Raw genomic sequence first — 17,253 nt, forward strand, 5'->3', positions numbered from 1 at the left:
AGGTTGTCTTTCTTGTTTCATAATATGATACCGCGTTGATTAATTATTATCAGTAAATGAATGATAGTACAGATGTAAATATATAACTGTTTATTGCATAAGCAGTGTGATAAAAATATATAACATTGTTATATAAACAACATTTTGAAATGGATTCCTTGCAACAAATATTCAAAACATGGATTTCATCTACACAGTTATTCCAGCAATAAAAATTTCATGGAACAAAAAGTAATTGCTGGTGCAAAAAAAAAATCATAAAAACTCGTTATTCTAAAATGGATTTCATTTGAACTATTGATTAAAATTTTACTTTATCAGCTAAGAAACTGAGTTGTAAAACCAATGTAAAGTACAATATTCTATGGTGAAATAGTGACGTCTTTTACACCAACCATTATGCATGTATTCAATAACAAGACCGTTTTGATATGAACGGTCGGGATTTCACCGATTTCTCACACACGCTCAGTTAATGTTACACGTTCAAGCACTTAATTATCACTCTTGAGTATGAGATGGTGATGACGTAACAATCGAGAGATCGCTATATGATAGGACGATGATATTTGGCAGATGAGCTCAGAGGTTTTTGCTAAGGAAGGCGACGAGTGTCATGGCAACCAGTGTGAGAGTATTGCATATCACCATGGAGACGCCCTGCGTTCGGCATTTTATGGAGTCAAACCTACAAAATATAAAAAGGCGTTGCAGTGATTCTTAACAACTTTCCAACTTAATTAAATCAACCAAGCAACTCTGACATTTTGTTAAAAAGTTTGAATTCTTTATTACCCGTACCAATATATCTTTAATATAATTTTAAACTTATATGCTTCTTAGAATTGATAAAACGTAAATTTGATACATCCGTATCAAAATATGAACTCATATTTGACAGAATAGTCTTGTCTAACAATTCTTACAGGTTGAAGAGGCCGGCCATTTTCTTTTCGTATTCGATGTCTACCAGCGACCCCTGGAAGAAGTTCCGTCCGTCTCTGAACGGGTACTCATAACCTTGACGACACGCGCACTTGTAGGCACCCCGGGAGAACTTGTATCCGGCGATGGGAGAACACTGAATTTGAAAAAACAAATAGATTTATGATAAATGGACAACTAGCTAGTACGTTTGTATGTGGAAAGGGCCTAGATTGTGTTACATATGGATCGATGGGAAACCAAGGCCAAATGCCAAATAATATATATGTTACATTAAAGTTTTAAAACTCATAGAATTTAAAACTATCTATAGGCCTAACAATTTAAATTATTATAGATAGTTTCAAATTCTCTGAATTTTAAAACTTTAATGTAACATATATTCAAGAATCAATCGATTAAAAGTGTGTTTGAATATTTGTATATCAGTTCCAAACACTTTTCTATTTTATTTTCAATATTTGATGAAGCTATTTGACCATAGCAAAGTATAAAGCATGACAGTATCTTGTAAGTAAGCAATTTATTAATTACCATAAATTATCATGATATTTTAGATTATTTTTTCAAACAATACTGTCATTTCCTACATCAACAAGGTTAAGCTTATAGATGTTTCTTACAAAAAAAAATTTTGCTCTTTAATCTTAAAATTCAATAACATTTAATTCATTGAGTCAAATAAACTCTGATTTTTTAGACCCTCTTATTTAAAAAACGGTGTATTGTCCATGTTTCATTTGATTTCAGCGTTTATTTTGTATTGCTGCCTCGCCTGCCTTTAATAAAATTGAGTAGCCTGTCTCGTCCTGCACACAATAAGAGGGTAGTCTAACAAGTTCATTTGTGGTACTCAGAGTTCAAATCTCAAGGCTAAATTCGAGTCAAATTATGCCGAAATGACGCGCTATATCACCAACAGACGTTCAACGTCGAAAAGATCAACACAATTGAGCCTAATACTGGGTAATAATGTCCGGATCAAACTGGTCGCAAGTATCTCTTTAAGAGCGGACCCCGCCCCACCGACCCCTCACACCTCTCCGTGAACCTTTGTATCCTAGCTCATGATGGCCCTCTAAACATTGATGACTCCTCAAGCATACACGACCACATGCATAATTAGACCTAGTGTCTTGATGACTATGACCTATATAATTTATTATATAATAGAGATAAACCGCGCTACGTTGGACCTCTGAGTGACCAATACCCTCGCACTATGGATAATTTAAACCGAGTGCAAGCAGACATTTCTTTTGTATTTGTATCTAATGCTAGCTATGCGTTCTTACAGTGTAAGTGCAGTACAGCAGACTCTCTGTAAGTTTGTACCCAGACACTAGTGCAGGTAATGTAAGAGACTTAGTGGTCAACAAAGTAACTATCAGATTTACCTAAGATTTTAAACCTGATATTTAAGCTATTATAAAGTATTATATGGTTAAAGAAAAACTCCCATGTAATTTAGCTCAGAGTCTAGTAATTGAATATTTTGGAATATTCTAATATAGAGCTCTTCTTTTCAAGGAGAATAATATGGTCTAAAAATGGCAATGAACATTCGGCCCTCTTAACAATCAAGTCCTAAATGACCTGGAAAGCTGGATGTACATTGTTTACTTTAAAGAATGGTAAACTCGTTGGCTGATAAACATATGCGTATTTGAATAGCTGTTGGATGATAAACAGCTAGTATTTCTTATGAGACCCAGTACTTTGGTTGGTATACTGTAATCAAATAAGCGAAATATCGTCAGAGCAATTTTCATTTCTAAATTTAATTTTGTAATGAAATTTGAAATGTAAATGAAACAGAGTATTGTTTTTTATTTCTTCCACGCACTACATGTAACCTTGGCTTGTTTTGTGCTTTACCTCCTGTTAGGTCAAACTTGAAGTTTCACCCACCGGAATTATTTTCTCTATTTTTAACTTAATTGCGCATAATTTGACTCTTTTATTTTATTTTAATTATATCAGTAGCAAGAAACTTTTTCTTTTGATATGTATGTATATAGTCTGTCCCAAGATAGTTATTCTGCACATTTGGACGATTTTTAAAACACACATACCTGTGAAAGAAGTACAATTGGAATCGATGAAAGGGAAAATTTCCAAGATAGCTTCATTTACACATTAACATTTTTCCCTCGTAAAAATTTACAGGAAAGTAAACAGATTTCCTACGGAGATTCATAATGGGAAATGTTTACATCTTTTCTCCATTGGGAAGTCACTCGGATTACCTCGCACAATTTTTCAACATTATCATCCGGGCTGAATTATGGCTGATACAATGCAAAATCCCAGTAGACTTTCTATTTTTAGCCGTGTATTGAAACCTAACAAGTTTGAGGGGGCGTTTCAAAAGTGATATAATTGATATTTAGGTTAGATATCTTATATTTAGAATATACATGTACTTTTTAAAAGGATTTACGGAAATGTTACTGATAAACTTTGCTCATACTTGGTGATATACATGCTCATGGTTTAGAATCTGTAACTTAAGGTATAATGCAAGAATTGCAAGTTTTGTGTGATGACTTAAGGATAACTTTTTGAGGAGGGAGGGGGGGACTTACTGTTTGTGACGCGTAATGACACCTGGCAGTGTTTTTGAAGGCGTTCTGGATGTTGTAGGACTGGTAACACTGATTGATCTCTAGTTCCTGCAAAGGCACGTCCACCGTAACCACGCCCCTACAACGGTCAACATTACCGAAATAAAGCCTCGCTAAACACAGCAAATATACAATCAATTCAAATCACTTTCTGGATCCCGAAAATCTATATCGTCAATAGTTTCCACACATTCAATGAACACTTACTTGAACTGGAGTTTTGTTCGCAAGCGATCCATACCAATGAATGGCACCGCATATGTCATTACCCATGCGTCCACGCGGCCGTCACATCGGAAGTAAGGCTGACTCCATATTCCGTGTGTGACACTTGGCGCTTTGTATCCCATTGGGTAGTACTCAAAGTTGACTGAACTGGATCCTTTAATGTCAGAGCGCACCTGCCAAAAACAGTTAGTTTTGCATTGATACCGAAATATAGACAAATGCAAAAGAGACCAGAGAGTAGTGAAGTAGTTAAGGTTTGTAAATATTGAGTGATATTTTAGATGTGAATACATTAGATGCTATTGGTTGTGAATATGGAGTGCGGTAATTGACTGGGACCTCATCATTTCCACTCTGTCACTGTGAACACTGTACCTTTGCCTTCATTCTGTACTTGAGAAGACCCGCCGTGTTGGTTTGCCATCTCTGTCGAATCTTACTGTACCAATCCTCATCCGTGTATCTGGTTTTGAATCCGGCTGTATCAATAGCAAACGCATTATTGTCCCGCTTGTAAGCAAACGGACCAAAATACTCCCGCGATTTCCCGTCCCAGTCCTCGAACACGTGTGGTTCAAAGTAAATCCCACTGGACAAGACCTTGTAATCGGCCATCACGTTGGCGAGCACCTCGCCGAACATCAGCTCGTGGTGGATCCTGTTTCCTCCTTTTAGGTAACCAAAGTTTTCGCCAGGAATCACGTTCTGATACCAGTTACTCAGCAGGTGAGAGATTCGAAGAGCGAACCTTGCCTGGGGGTCAAACTGTGTCTCCACGCCATAGCCCACATCCCCGGGTAGGAGCCTGGCGCGGTTAGAAAACGTTTTACAATTTTCTTTGTTAATGTTTTTGATTTTACGAAAGATGGACTGCATTCTATCAAAACTTATTTGATCAAACTGTGCTTCTCGCCTCTTCCTCTTCTTGTTCTTCTTCTTCATTGGTTTCTGTTTCTCATTGAATTCCTGATCAATATAGTCTTTCTTGACTGGCTTTCTTTTCACTGTTTTGACCGGTTTTTGACTTGTTTTTTTACTGGTAGGTCCGTTCATCTCGCTCGCGTTGATGGATTTGAGCTGGCGTCCGGTGTAGGGGTCCGTCAGGAATATATCGGATCCGGAATCACCCTCCACGTTAACCTTGATGGAACTCGTGTCAACAACAGGCAGTACACGAAGAACTAGAAAACGTGTTATAAGTACATAAACGAAAAAGTCAATCGATGCTCATTCAAATAAGGAATATTCATTTGAATTATTGGGGGAGAATAAATAACGATGAATAAATATGTAAGCTGATTTAGATCATACAGTAGTTCCGTTTGATTTGCGAGAAGGGTATAATTATATAAACATTCTTCCACGAACAAACCGTTCAGTTAAGGTGCATTACTTACATCCAGTTGGTCTGCAGTTGTAGCCAACGTTGATTTCGAATTCAGTCGCTTTCTCATAATCTCCACCTTTCCAAGGAGGACCAACCCTTGGGGGGTAACTGTATCCGGAGTTACAAATGCACACATATGCCCCTCGCTTGAATCCTTTCCCGGATACATGCTTACACTGCGACAAAAAACGTTTATTTATTTTAGATACACGTGGTATGGGAGATACTGCAAGCAGGGAAATTTCCAGATGAGGTGTGAATTACACCAAATACACAAGGAGAAATTATTTACTGTCATAGGGGCAAGAAATGACTAGCTTGCATATAATTTCTTATAACATACAACATATAACATAACATATAACATACTTTGAAATGAAATATAGGTATGATTTCTCTACTCTGGATTAACGTATTCAGTTGAAATATCCACGTTTGCAGTATAAATTATATGAAGCTATTTTCATTCATAAGACTTACTTGTGTGGTCTTGGTTTTACATTTACTGACTCCAGACAGGAAGCTTGGGCCAGGGTTTCCAATACTGACCGGGCAAGCGTTGAAGTCTACCTTAAGGAAACTGATGTCCATCACTGTTACACCGACAAACCTGCAAATATTTAACAATGTTGTGTCATTCAAATCATTTTTTTATAAAGGAACATATTGGGTTACGTTCCTTTTGATTAAAATGGTGTATTTACCAATAGCTGTGACGAAGAAAAAGATAGAGACCTACCTTGGTCTCCTTAGATGGGTATAGTTAGAATATCTCGGCATAAAATCTACAATCGGAGCCACGGCGCTTAGAATCCATTTGTTGGACATTTTACAGTCATAGTAAACGTCCGTAAAACGGACAGGCATGTATTTGTCATCAGTGTCCCCGATACCAGGAGAATTTGGTCCAAAAAAAGGCGTGGTCTGAAATTCATCGTGGAGGAAGCGGCCGGTGCCATTGGCGTACTTCACGTTCCACGCGTAGGTAAATTTTTGCACTGAATCTAGTGTAGGTTCGTTATCTGGCAGCCAAAAATTATACCAGGGCGCCATCTTATATCCTTTGTGCGTATAATTTCCGATAGCACCTATATCTTGTACTAATGTTGTTCTTCCCGTGGGTTCACGTAGTATAACTCCCATATCGAAAGTATCGTCAAACCGGAAAGAGTTAACGCCGAACAAGGGGAGCGTTGTGTTGAAGTCAAGGTTCGTCATCCAGTTTGGATAGTGTGTGTGGTTGTCGAACATCACAGCGGAGCCGTTAAAAATGCCCTTGTTGCCGTTAACGTCGGCTGTAGTGGACACGTACATATAGAACCAACCCGGCTGGTACTGGAAGTCCGACTGAGATTTGTTCAACTTTTGAAATATGTAGCTAAAGAAATAAGCCCTGTTCAGCGCCATGTTGTGCATATGAACAAGAGAAGATCTGTTTGAGTACCAGATTTTGTTTAACAGCTGATTGGCTCGAGGAATCTGTGAGACGGTGTCTTTGGGCAGAGTCATGGATTGTTGGGTTTTACCCTTGCAGTCATAAGATTTCTGTATGTCGGTCATCAGACCGTTTATTTTACCGTAGTTATCTTTCGGAACCCAGTCGAACACACTCTTATCACACAGCGTGATGGTCGCCATGACGACCACGGCCAGGAACACTACCTGATCCAGCCTCCAAGTCATGGTTTGGATTTGTCGCTCTCCCTGTAAAAATAACAGTAGATGTTAGCATTGGCCACTGATAAAACAAGGATTATGAGTATTAATAAGACCAGCCGCATTGTTTTGTTTTTGTTTTTGTTTGTTTGTTGTTGTTTTTTTGGTTTTTTGGTTTTTTTTGGGGGGGGGGGTTGTGTTTTTTAAAATATTGCTATGTAGAAATATAAACATTCCTCACCAAGTAAATTGTGTTTAACAAATAATTTCATTAGATCTATGGTATAACTGGGATTTAAGGGGGGGGGGGGTCAGAACGTTGCACAGTAAAATTATGTATCAATAAAATGTTCAACGTAATGATATCCTCTACAATAGTATTTTCGTGGCCCCATTTCTTGTCTTTCAGCGGAAATATTTTGATATGACTTATCCCCTTTCCTGGCATTATGATCAGAATATGTCAGTCAACTAAAAGAAGAACTGAAAATTAGTTTTTGGGAGTTGATTTTAATCAACTCTCCTATGCAGTTACTCACACAAACCGAAAGTGAAACAGTGTTTGGACCTCAGCACAAATCATCACCGCTGACAAGACTTAGTTCTTAAAAATAATCGATAAATTCAATGTAATGTATGCTGAAGCATTCTTTTTCAAGGAAACTTATTTATAAATAACCTGAAAGTAGTCAGATTTTAAATGGTACGAACAATTTAAATATTTTTTGAAGTCGTATGTATTCCTACGCCAGAATTCAATATTATTTAGTCTCGTTCAACTCGACGCTCGGCTGTCCCCGTAAATCCTTGTCGGAGGTTTACGGTGTCAGCCGAGCGTTTGGTTGAACGAGACTAGAGTTCAATATTGCTTGGATCAATACAATTTTCGAAAAACATTTCTATTACTGATATATAGTTTGATTGAATAATTTTATCTTTAAATATTATTTAACATGATTCATATGGGGGTTTCTCGACATTCTTGTCGAAAAAGTCCAAAAATTCATATTATAAAAATGTGCGTTATTCAAATTAGAAACTACATGCAAAATAACATATCATTGATTTTCAAATAAATAAACATCGACAAAATCAACTCCCGTCAGTTCTTCAGTACTTTGATTTAAGTAGGGCACAAATCAAAATGGAGATGTCTTCTTTACATATTGTCTTCCCACAAATGTTTATTTAAAAATAAAAATTTGGTATTATTACTGTTTAAACAACAAATTTTATTTTTAAATAAACATTTGTGGGAAGACAATATATAGATTAAACAAACGATTGAAACAACTTGACTTCTACAATTTTTATTAACTGCCATGTGATCAACAAAAGTCACGTGAATAACGCCTTGTCTCTCCTTGTGTTGAAAAGATACATCAAAGGGCTAGACGGTCAAACAGTTTACACGTCCAGTCTGCCTGAGCATTTTATATGTTTCAATCTTTAAACTGTTTAAGTAAAGAAAGGTATTTTTTTTAACTCAGATAAAATATGAATAGTTCCTTTTATCTCTGTACAAATCTCTCCATCAAAAAAGGTATAAATACAGTCTTAAAATGGCCGCTCTCCTATTTACTGGTTCTGGGTTAAGGTTACTCTCGACATGAAGTGTAAATTAAAATGGGGATACTGAGGCTACAAATGCTATAGAAAATCGCACACACGATATCAGAAATAATGGCCTTCAAAACAATCTTTTAATGTCCCAATATACTGAAGTTTGAGTTGAATGACTACATAATCGGCGAACTGTTTGAATATTTCCATATATTAATGAACTGATTCTGATATTAAGGCGGCGTCTGAATGTCACTTTCACGGTTGGTTTCCTGGGTAATTTGAGTTGGTTCCCTGTAATTTGAAGACTCGGATAACACATTTATTATTCATCCAGCATATTGCTAACTTTAGGCGAAAATGGACGAGGCTATAAAAAATGTTAGATAGCAAACAAAAAAAATGTACCCACCTTATATTACAGAGAAATTTTTAAAATGAGAGCCATCAACGAAAATTCTTTAACTAGGGTGTATGTGTATTTGTATGTGCACATGTATGTGCTGAAACAAATTTGTGTAATACTTATATTTAAGGTGAGAAAATATAACATTTTCTGAACTTATTTGTTCACTGTGAATGGGATGTTTCTCATTCATAACCACGTTTTCCTGTCCCGAGGACGGCCATGTGGCTGATTCGGCGAAGGGGGGGGGGGGGGGGCACCTGTTATTTAGTCGTGGAGATACTGGTTACTGCAACAACAAGTTATTTGTGTCATGCGCGTGGAATTGCAAAATTGTCCGGTTTTGAATTAATTTACAAAGTCATAAAAAGTCATCAAATTCAGATTTTCTTTAAACGTACGGAAAATTGTTTGTTTACATTCTGAAATTCTTTGCTTTTTATCTTTTAAATTCTTTAACTTTTATTCATTAAGAAGTTTTATCATTATCAAATCATGAATTTTTATTTGTGTAGCTTACAATTAAAGATGGTTAATCTCAAATTCTGGGATATTTTCGCCTGTGTTGGATCCATATACTTAAAGTTGGTGACCCTTTTCTAAAAATTGTGAGACGTTAATTTATGAGGACAACTCATACACGTATTTTAATGATATGCATACTTTTTTTTAAAGTTCCAGATCGTATCTTTACGGTAAATGGTTCTATTACACCTTTTCCGTGCATTAGTTTAACATGGAACCTCAGATATAAAACCATTTACACTTTTTGATCTATATTCTTTTTTTTTCTTTCCTCTGATTATTTTTCTAGGTCAATATCCCCGGGACAAACTTTTTTTTTGAAGTGCGTAGAATGTTGATCATTTTTCACAGCTTTTAAACAAATTCTAAGTTCTTTAGTAATTGCATGATATTTATTTGACCCTCAGACGTCACATAACAGACAGGTCGATTAAAGTCAATCTCAGCTGGAAATCTAACCTTGATTTTGCGTCGGGCATCTTTTTAAATAAGTGTTATTTTTATTTCAAGAAACTAACACTTTGTAATAAAAATTGATTGAAATACTCGAGAGATGTAGGGAGCACTGTGACAATGATGGCGAGATAGTGCTGCATGGTAGCCCGGGGAAACATTTTTCGTGTGAGATAAGAGGAGTTTTGTGTCTTGTCCGAAAGATCGGTGATTTCATCGAATGTATAAACCATGGAAATGTTAAAGAGGACAATTAACAATTGAATGACCTTGGTATTTATACACGAGACGCAGTAGCTTTATCATTATAATCATGGACTGGTGGTTAATTGATATTCAACCCTACACTTCCCTGTAAAACAAACTATTTCAAAATAAAGGAGAACACCATCATGATTCATATTTTGTGAGGGAAATAACAAAATAATGACGAAAATAAACAAAGTGTTTTATTTGGTTAATCTGAACAATAAACCAGACAGCTAGAAAGCTTCGTATCGAACAATATAATGATGAAGTTAAATTATTGAGCGAATTGGCCAAATTATCAATTCTTAATTAGTATACATCTCCATTCATTCTCCGAAGCATTCTTGATTTGGTAAACTACATGTATACAACAGACACGACTGCAAACTTAATCATGATTTCTGCGGAAAACTGGAAAATGTGTTTGATTTCTTTTCTTAGTTCTCTTCTCTTTTTCCTTTGTAAAATTATTATAATGTTTGAAACAGTCCTTTTGATTGAATGTTATGATTCAAGGAATAAGGAATCATTCTTTGAGTATTATGATCGAGTTATCAAATACGGTCGGAGTGATCAAATCCAATAAAACCTGGCGGGATTTATGATAGATTTGATAACGCGCGACCGTTTTTGATCACCTCATGCATATTCAAAGAATGATTCCTTATTATTTTTATTTATATAATTTTAAGCAATCATGCCATAAAGTATTAAGATAAACATTCATTACAAAATCGATTCGTAGTGTTATCACAGACAAACACACTGGAAAATGTAAATATTTGAATTTCAATTGCTATAAACTTGCTTTTATGTGGTAATGGCGAACTTCTTTTAAATATAATGATAACATTTTTCGATGCTGTTCATAGATTGATTAGTTAACATGCGTAAATTTATAAGTAGTTTTTTTTTCGGCTAGAGGTATACGTACATATATGTAAGTGTGCATTAGCAATTCCTGTGATCATTGTCTGACCCAAGCCGGCCAATGAAAGCCTCGGGCCCACTAAAAGGCTACTGTAAAGTTGACTCACGCTGAATAGATTTCTATAGGTTTAATTGACACTCTTTCAACTTTCATTGTTCGCGACTGACCAGGACTAGTTTATTCTCACTGGTTATTTCACACAAAAAGGCGCTTGTGTGTTTGATTAAAAATATTCAAAAAATTCCTTAATCAACATACGAGTAAAAAAACCACCTTTTTAATCTTGATTTTTTAAATGCTATAGATTTGGTTTCAAGTGGTTTCATTTAAATTAGATGGGGACAAACTGGGAATATTTAAAACCTAAGATTATGTAATAATCCTGCAGATGGTTTTAAATTAGGTTGAGTTATTTAATAATGTAGTTCTACGTGACTGATATCAGAAGTTGAAAATTCTTTTTCAAATCTAAACATACACTAAGTTTTAAAAACTAAATATACACTTTATTTTAAAAACTAGATATACACCATAGTATCATTTGGCAAAATTTTAAATACAAGGTAGATTACTTTTAGGGAAAACCATTTAGATTTGCCGGGAATTATACTTTTTTTCAACAACAAAATGAAACTACATTTTTTTTTTAATTACGATGTAATTAAAATTTAATTTATAATGTTTCATATCCAAAAGAAACTAAAAATAATCCTCAGTATTGAATGTAATTAAAAATAATGGATTGGATTCTAAATATAACTTACCTTAATTCAAAATTAACATTCCTGAGTCTAGAAAATCAAAATTTTCAGACTTTGTAAAATTCTGATGAAAGAGGTTCAAACACACATTCTAAGATTTCTTTTTTTTTCCTCCGATTTTAAATGAAGAGATGTCCAGCTGAAGATTGGAAATGCTGAGGAATTGTGGGTAGGCGCTGCACGTCTGTCTTTGGCTCTCGGAATCTACCCGTCACGCTCCAGCAGTTAACTATAATACTTGCTAAGCTTGTAACAATATACTTCAGAGACCCAAACAATCGTTAAAATAGAAATTTAAACTCCAACACAAAGAGGCAGATTTCAAGGTTATTGGTGGGTTTAGATTTTGGACAGAGTATGCAAATAAACCCAGTGAGATTAAAGTTTATATAGAATCTTTCGCTAATTGACACCGCTGAAAGAATTCACTGATGACACTTAATTGAGGCATATGTCGGTAATTATTTAATCAGTCCACCCGATGTCAAATTCAAAGAGTGATAGTGTTCAAATTGTAACAGTTGTTTTAATCACAACCTAAAATGTTATGTGAAAGTCAACTAAATAAAATAAAATTCACGGGTATTTGACATTTTATTACCAATGGGTTGGACTCAGAACAAAGAGAGCTGAATAGTCCTCTTTTTGTTGTTACATACAAGTATATACACTGTGTATCAAACCTTCACATCTGATCGATGATAAAGCAATGTCAGCAAAAATATAAGTACATATTATCAGATATTTTGGTTTTTTAAAACTAGAAGTCAACAAATCTATAACAAGGTTCTTTCGGTCACATTTTTAAAGTTAGATGGTACTATTCAATTTATAGTGCCAAAAGTTGGAAAGATTTGATCACATTTAATAGGACACATGCATACATTACACCACAGACAAACAACCACTGGTTTTGGTTTTTTTTAAATTTAGATGAGATTTTTTACAGCACACTTTCATCAATGAGAAAAAAATGGTTTTTGATATCATCGATGCAATAACGTTCAACAGATTTTGTACAAAAAAAGCTTACTTGACATGTTTTTTTAATCTATTGACTTTTATAATGATAACATTTCTTTAAACCCCACAACGCAGCTAGCGTGAAAAAAAAAGCCGTACTTTATGCACAGTTCGCAATGTATCTGAATCAGTCGGCCGAGAAATGTCTGGTATAACCGTGCACCTTGTGTTACAGATTACGCAGGCGGGTGACACTGGTGTGGGCCGGTAATTCACGTTATCATGTGCAATAACATTCCAAAACATCTACAAATACACACACATGACACAAATAAAATCTACAATACATACCGTCAACAAATATTGTTTGAAATATATGATAATAGAAGGAACATAATCACTCACAATCTTGAAGTAATTAAAAATTGTTTGTTAACTTATTACATCGTCGAGGCGTATATTATTTATAATGAACAATTCTAAATTAATCAAACTTGTTAGGAAATCTAAGTAATTAATTTCAGATGATAGAGAAGGTGCATGGATGTTTTTGAAGCAGGTTAAAACTTTTGGTAAAGGTAACATATCTAAGAAACAACAGGTCCTAACCAAGTTAGGTTTGCATGGTTGGTGTATAGATCTATAGCTTTGGATACGAAGATTCATCTCATTTATTCGGCTGCCAGTCATATTCAAATTATTTAAGCAATCCAAGGTTAAAGTCTTGTAATTGGTTACACTGAAGTGCCTACTGGTCTTAACCAACTTAGCCTTGCGTGGTAATTATAACTATGGATATCTGATATGATCTCGATTTTTAGGATGCTAGGGCATTTAAATATTTTTGAAACATTTCAGTGCAGGTTTGAGTGTTGTAGCTGTTAACATACTACAGTATATACATGTCGCAGCTCAGGAAAAGCTGATTGCATGAATTGCATGAAACTCATTCAATGTATTTAAGAAACATATTCTTTTATATGTTAACATATGTTATAAATTTATACTATGCCTTAGTTATGTGTAACACTTGTTGACTCAAAACTGTATTTTCAATTTGCATATAATTAATACATTTAACTTACTACATGTAATGTGTGGAACTGTGAAACACTTGATCATGGGTTTCACCCCCCACCCCCCCCCCCCCCCCTTTTAGACTCCAAAGAGTCTAATGTTTATGTTATATTGTAATATGTGAATTTTTGTAAACTGATAGGCTGTATTGCCCAAGGTTGAATTTCTGAATAAATATAATAATTGAATTAAATGAGGAAGAGGCCCAAGGGCCACATCGCTCACCGGAACAACAAACGCGATAACGTTGATTAAATCTACATCATTGTATCAAATACAAATTATCTTAACAACTTAATAGAAGATATCTTACTTAAAAAGAGCTTTAAATTTTATCTGCACATCTTCCAATGTTAAATATCAAACCCCTTTTGTTTTGGTTTTTTTTTTCAGTTTTTGATTTTAATAGTTTTTTTCTCTATTTATTCCGATGCAAAAATTCCCCACTGTGGCTACAACCTACTCCCGGCGACCATGATCTGAGCAAACTTGGATCTACACTACATGAGTATGCTTTCACACAAGTTACAGCCGTTCTGGCCAAAAAGTGATAAAAAAGCTTACTTGAAGTTTCAGCTCAGGTTAGCTAAAATCCTTCCGATTTGAATGGTTGATGTTTCTATGAACCTGATCTAAATTTTTTTGATAGTAGTTTGTGAGTAAAGTAACTAATGTTAACAACAGGTCTTGCCTCACTCAAACTTGCTTCCTTGATTTGATTGTTAATGTGTGATATATACATCATATGATACCAAATTGAATGATGATGCATTATGGAACATGTACGTATATGCAATAATTATACAATGTGATATATCATTATTACATTTAGTTTTCACATGACATTGGATCAAGTTGCTAGTATAAAATATTTCAGATTGAATACGAACAAAAAAAAATTAAGTTAAAAGTTATTCTTAGTGTAAACCCTCTATGTATTTATCAATGCCGGAGAAGGACAATTCACGCACTGAGGCACCAACAATTGCTTATTTTTGTGAGGAGATACCAGTATGTTTTATTTGTTACACCCATAGTTCTGAACAGAATTTGATTAACATCTGTGCTCTCAATCAAATTCCATATGTTCTACTTTTTCATTTATTGAATAATTGTTGCATTATACAACATTTGAGACAGCTGTTATTTGACACATTTTATTTTGATACCTGTATTGGTCGGTACATCTTCGCTAGCCAAGGGTTTTCGGTCCACTTCGCTCCCCATAAACCCTTAGGGGAGCAAAGTGGACCGAAAACCCTTGGCTAGCGAAGATGTGGTCGGTAATTACTGTGATAGTCAGGAACAAATATGATCTTTATCACGTCTGTAGGGCCAAGTTTAACATTGCCTATTTGTGCCCCTGTAAATTGCATGCACTTATTTGTGTAATAATAATGAAGTTTAATGAAAAACAAAAGCAAATCGCTATTAACGAATAGATAATAATGTCACAAGATGATGAGAAATCTTCATCAAGACAGAAAATTATCGGCTACCTGCAGTATACATGTACATTTTGAACTCAAGAGCAAAAATATCCCTTAATATGAAATACACCATGTTTATGATTAACATACTTTATTTTTTATTTTGTTCGACGTATGTGGCCAAATCTTTTTGAAGATAAATATGTTGTAAAATAACTTTTAGCAATTTTAGGGAAAATGTCGGCGACAGTTCCTATTTAAATGCATGGCATGCCAAACTCACAAAAATGGGCTAGACATAGTTTAACAGATGGATTCAAACAAAAAATGACGTATCATTAAAAGGTGTTTAGTTAAATTGTCATTTCTCTTGCAATTGTACAAACATTTTTGAGAAAACTTATCAGGGGCCAAATAACGCTATATTATATACGTGACACTATAGTTCTTCGAGAGTCTTGGGTTAAGGTATTTCACTCCTCATGTTTTGATTTCATTGCGCAGATGATCATTATATTTAAAATGAATATGAATTTATTTATTTAATCATCACAGATAGATTATTATTTCATAATTACACAACATTCATAAAGAAAAATCCATTTGAATTCAAGAAACAAACAAGTTTTTTGGGGAACTATTTTTTCGTGCGGAAGGTTTTTTTAGACGAAAATGACAGAAACAAGCAATTTTATGAATTTTCAATATACTTTTCTTTTTATTATACTTTATTCATTATTCACATTTTTAACATTTGATAGGTTTGTAACATATTTTATAGGTTCTGTGTGACATGTACAAAATCAAATCTTGAGAATGTGATAGCCGTTTAGCATAAAATCATGCAAATATATAGAACATGTCTGAATTTTTTAAGCCAAATTTTGCGAGAATTTTACCTTTGAAGCCCTATATCTAAAATTTGACATCACTGACCCCCATGTTATATTATGTCAAAATGATACTGAATACATATCTAAGCAAACTGGATTAATCTTATAAAATTCTTGATATTCAAAAAGTTTTTATTTCAAATCAAATTGTAACTATTATAGAAATTGTCTATTTTAAGTGCAAAAAGGTCACAAAAAAATTTATGCAGCTTCGTACAAATTTTTTGTGTAATCCCTCTATTCAGTGTGACCATTGTGCATAATTAAAAACAATTTTTGAAGAAATAAGTTTGCATAATCAAAAATACTGACAACAAATCCTATTCAGGATGAAATTGCATTTAAGGTGCGAAAAGGTCAAATTAAATAGGCCATAACTCAGATGGATGGATACTGACCCCCCATTATCTTTGTATTTTTTAAGTATGTTTTGTCTACAGATTTCAATGATATACTTCTCAAGAAAATCTTGATACAACAACATTGAGGAGTGGGATACCTTAAGTTGGGTTTTTAATGGAAACCAAAGAAACCCACGTGTTTTAGTAAAATGAATACTGAGTATTACAGATACAGGGTATCCCAGAATATCTGATGCCATTTACTCTTTAAATAATCTTTGATTAAATTTATTTATCAAAAAGTCAAAAGCATTTTCATAACTGTATATGATGTAAATTTTCACGCAACGTAAGTTTTGACGAATTGAGCATTGTTTTTTTTGGTTTTTTTAAACACAACAATAAAGAGAGTGCGTCAAAATGACAACGTCAATTGAATGAGTAAATTCCTCACAACAACCACGGTAAGGATCCCATTTTCTCAACTCCTCTCACTATTTAAAGAATCTGTTGCTTGATGGGGTGTTTTTCCCCAGGGTATTCATTTTTCATAATTCATACAACTATATCTGGAGTCTGTGTTTGAAAATACAGCTTAAAAGAAATATGATGCAATTTTATATCATTATTCAATGCAAAGCACGTTTTTCTCCTAAACTGTTTTATAGGAAAAAATTGAACTATTTTACTTTTTATTTGAATCACAATTTTACAAGTTTTTGCCAAACTTTATTTAATTCATTTGAATTTTAAATGGTATCATATATTCTAGGACACCCTGTACAATTTTCCAATTCTTTGATTTGAAATAAATACAT

At 34.3% G+C, this 17,253-nt stretch overlaps 1 protein-coding gene across 1 annotated transcript; it reads right to left on the reverse strand.

Annotated features, from left to right (window-relative positions):
* Positions 1–73: 73 nt before the first annotated feature.
* LOC105331830 (uncharacterized) lies at positions 74–11,950 on the reverse strand. The gene is made up of 9 exons (XM_034480311.2): positions 11,735–11,950; positions 5,927–6,891; positions 5,668–5,797; positions 5,198–5,363; positions 4,176–4,981; positions 3,780–3,973; positions 3,534–3,651; positions 927–1,081; positions 74–688 (listed from the first exon to the last, which is right to left on the reverse strand). The coding sequence occupies exons 2-9, from the start codon at positions 6,868–6,870 to the stop codon at positions 583–585; spliced, it is 2,619 nt and encodes an 872-aa protein (XP_034336202.2). The 5' UTR covers positions 6,871–6,891; positions 11,735–11,950; the 3' UTR covers positions 74–582.
* Between the last annotated feature and the right edge of the window lie 5,303 nt (positions 11,951–17,253).

The sequence above is a fragment of the Magallana gigas genome, chromosome 3 (assembly GCF_963853765.1).
Source record: "Magallana gigas chromosome 3, xbMagGiga1.1, whole genome shotgun sequence".
NCBI classification, from domain to species: domain Eukaryota; kingdom Metazoa; phylum Mollusca; class Bivalvia; order Ostreida; family Ostreidae; genus Magallana; species Magallana gigas.

Coding starts and splice junctions, on each gene's coding strand:
- LOC105331830 (XM_034480311.2), bottom strand. CDS start 6,870: ATGACTTGGAGGCTGGATCAGGTAGTGTTCCTGGCCGTGGTCGTCATG. Junction 4,982..5,197: donor CAACTGCAGACCAACTGGAT/GTAAGTAATGCA, acceptor CACGTTTTCTAG/TTCTTCGTGTACTGCCTGTT. Junction 3,974..4,175: donor AGTACAGAATGAAGGCAAAG/GTACAGTGTTCA, acceptor TGTTTTTGGCAG/GTGCGCTCTGACATTAAAGG.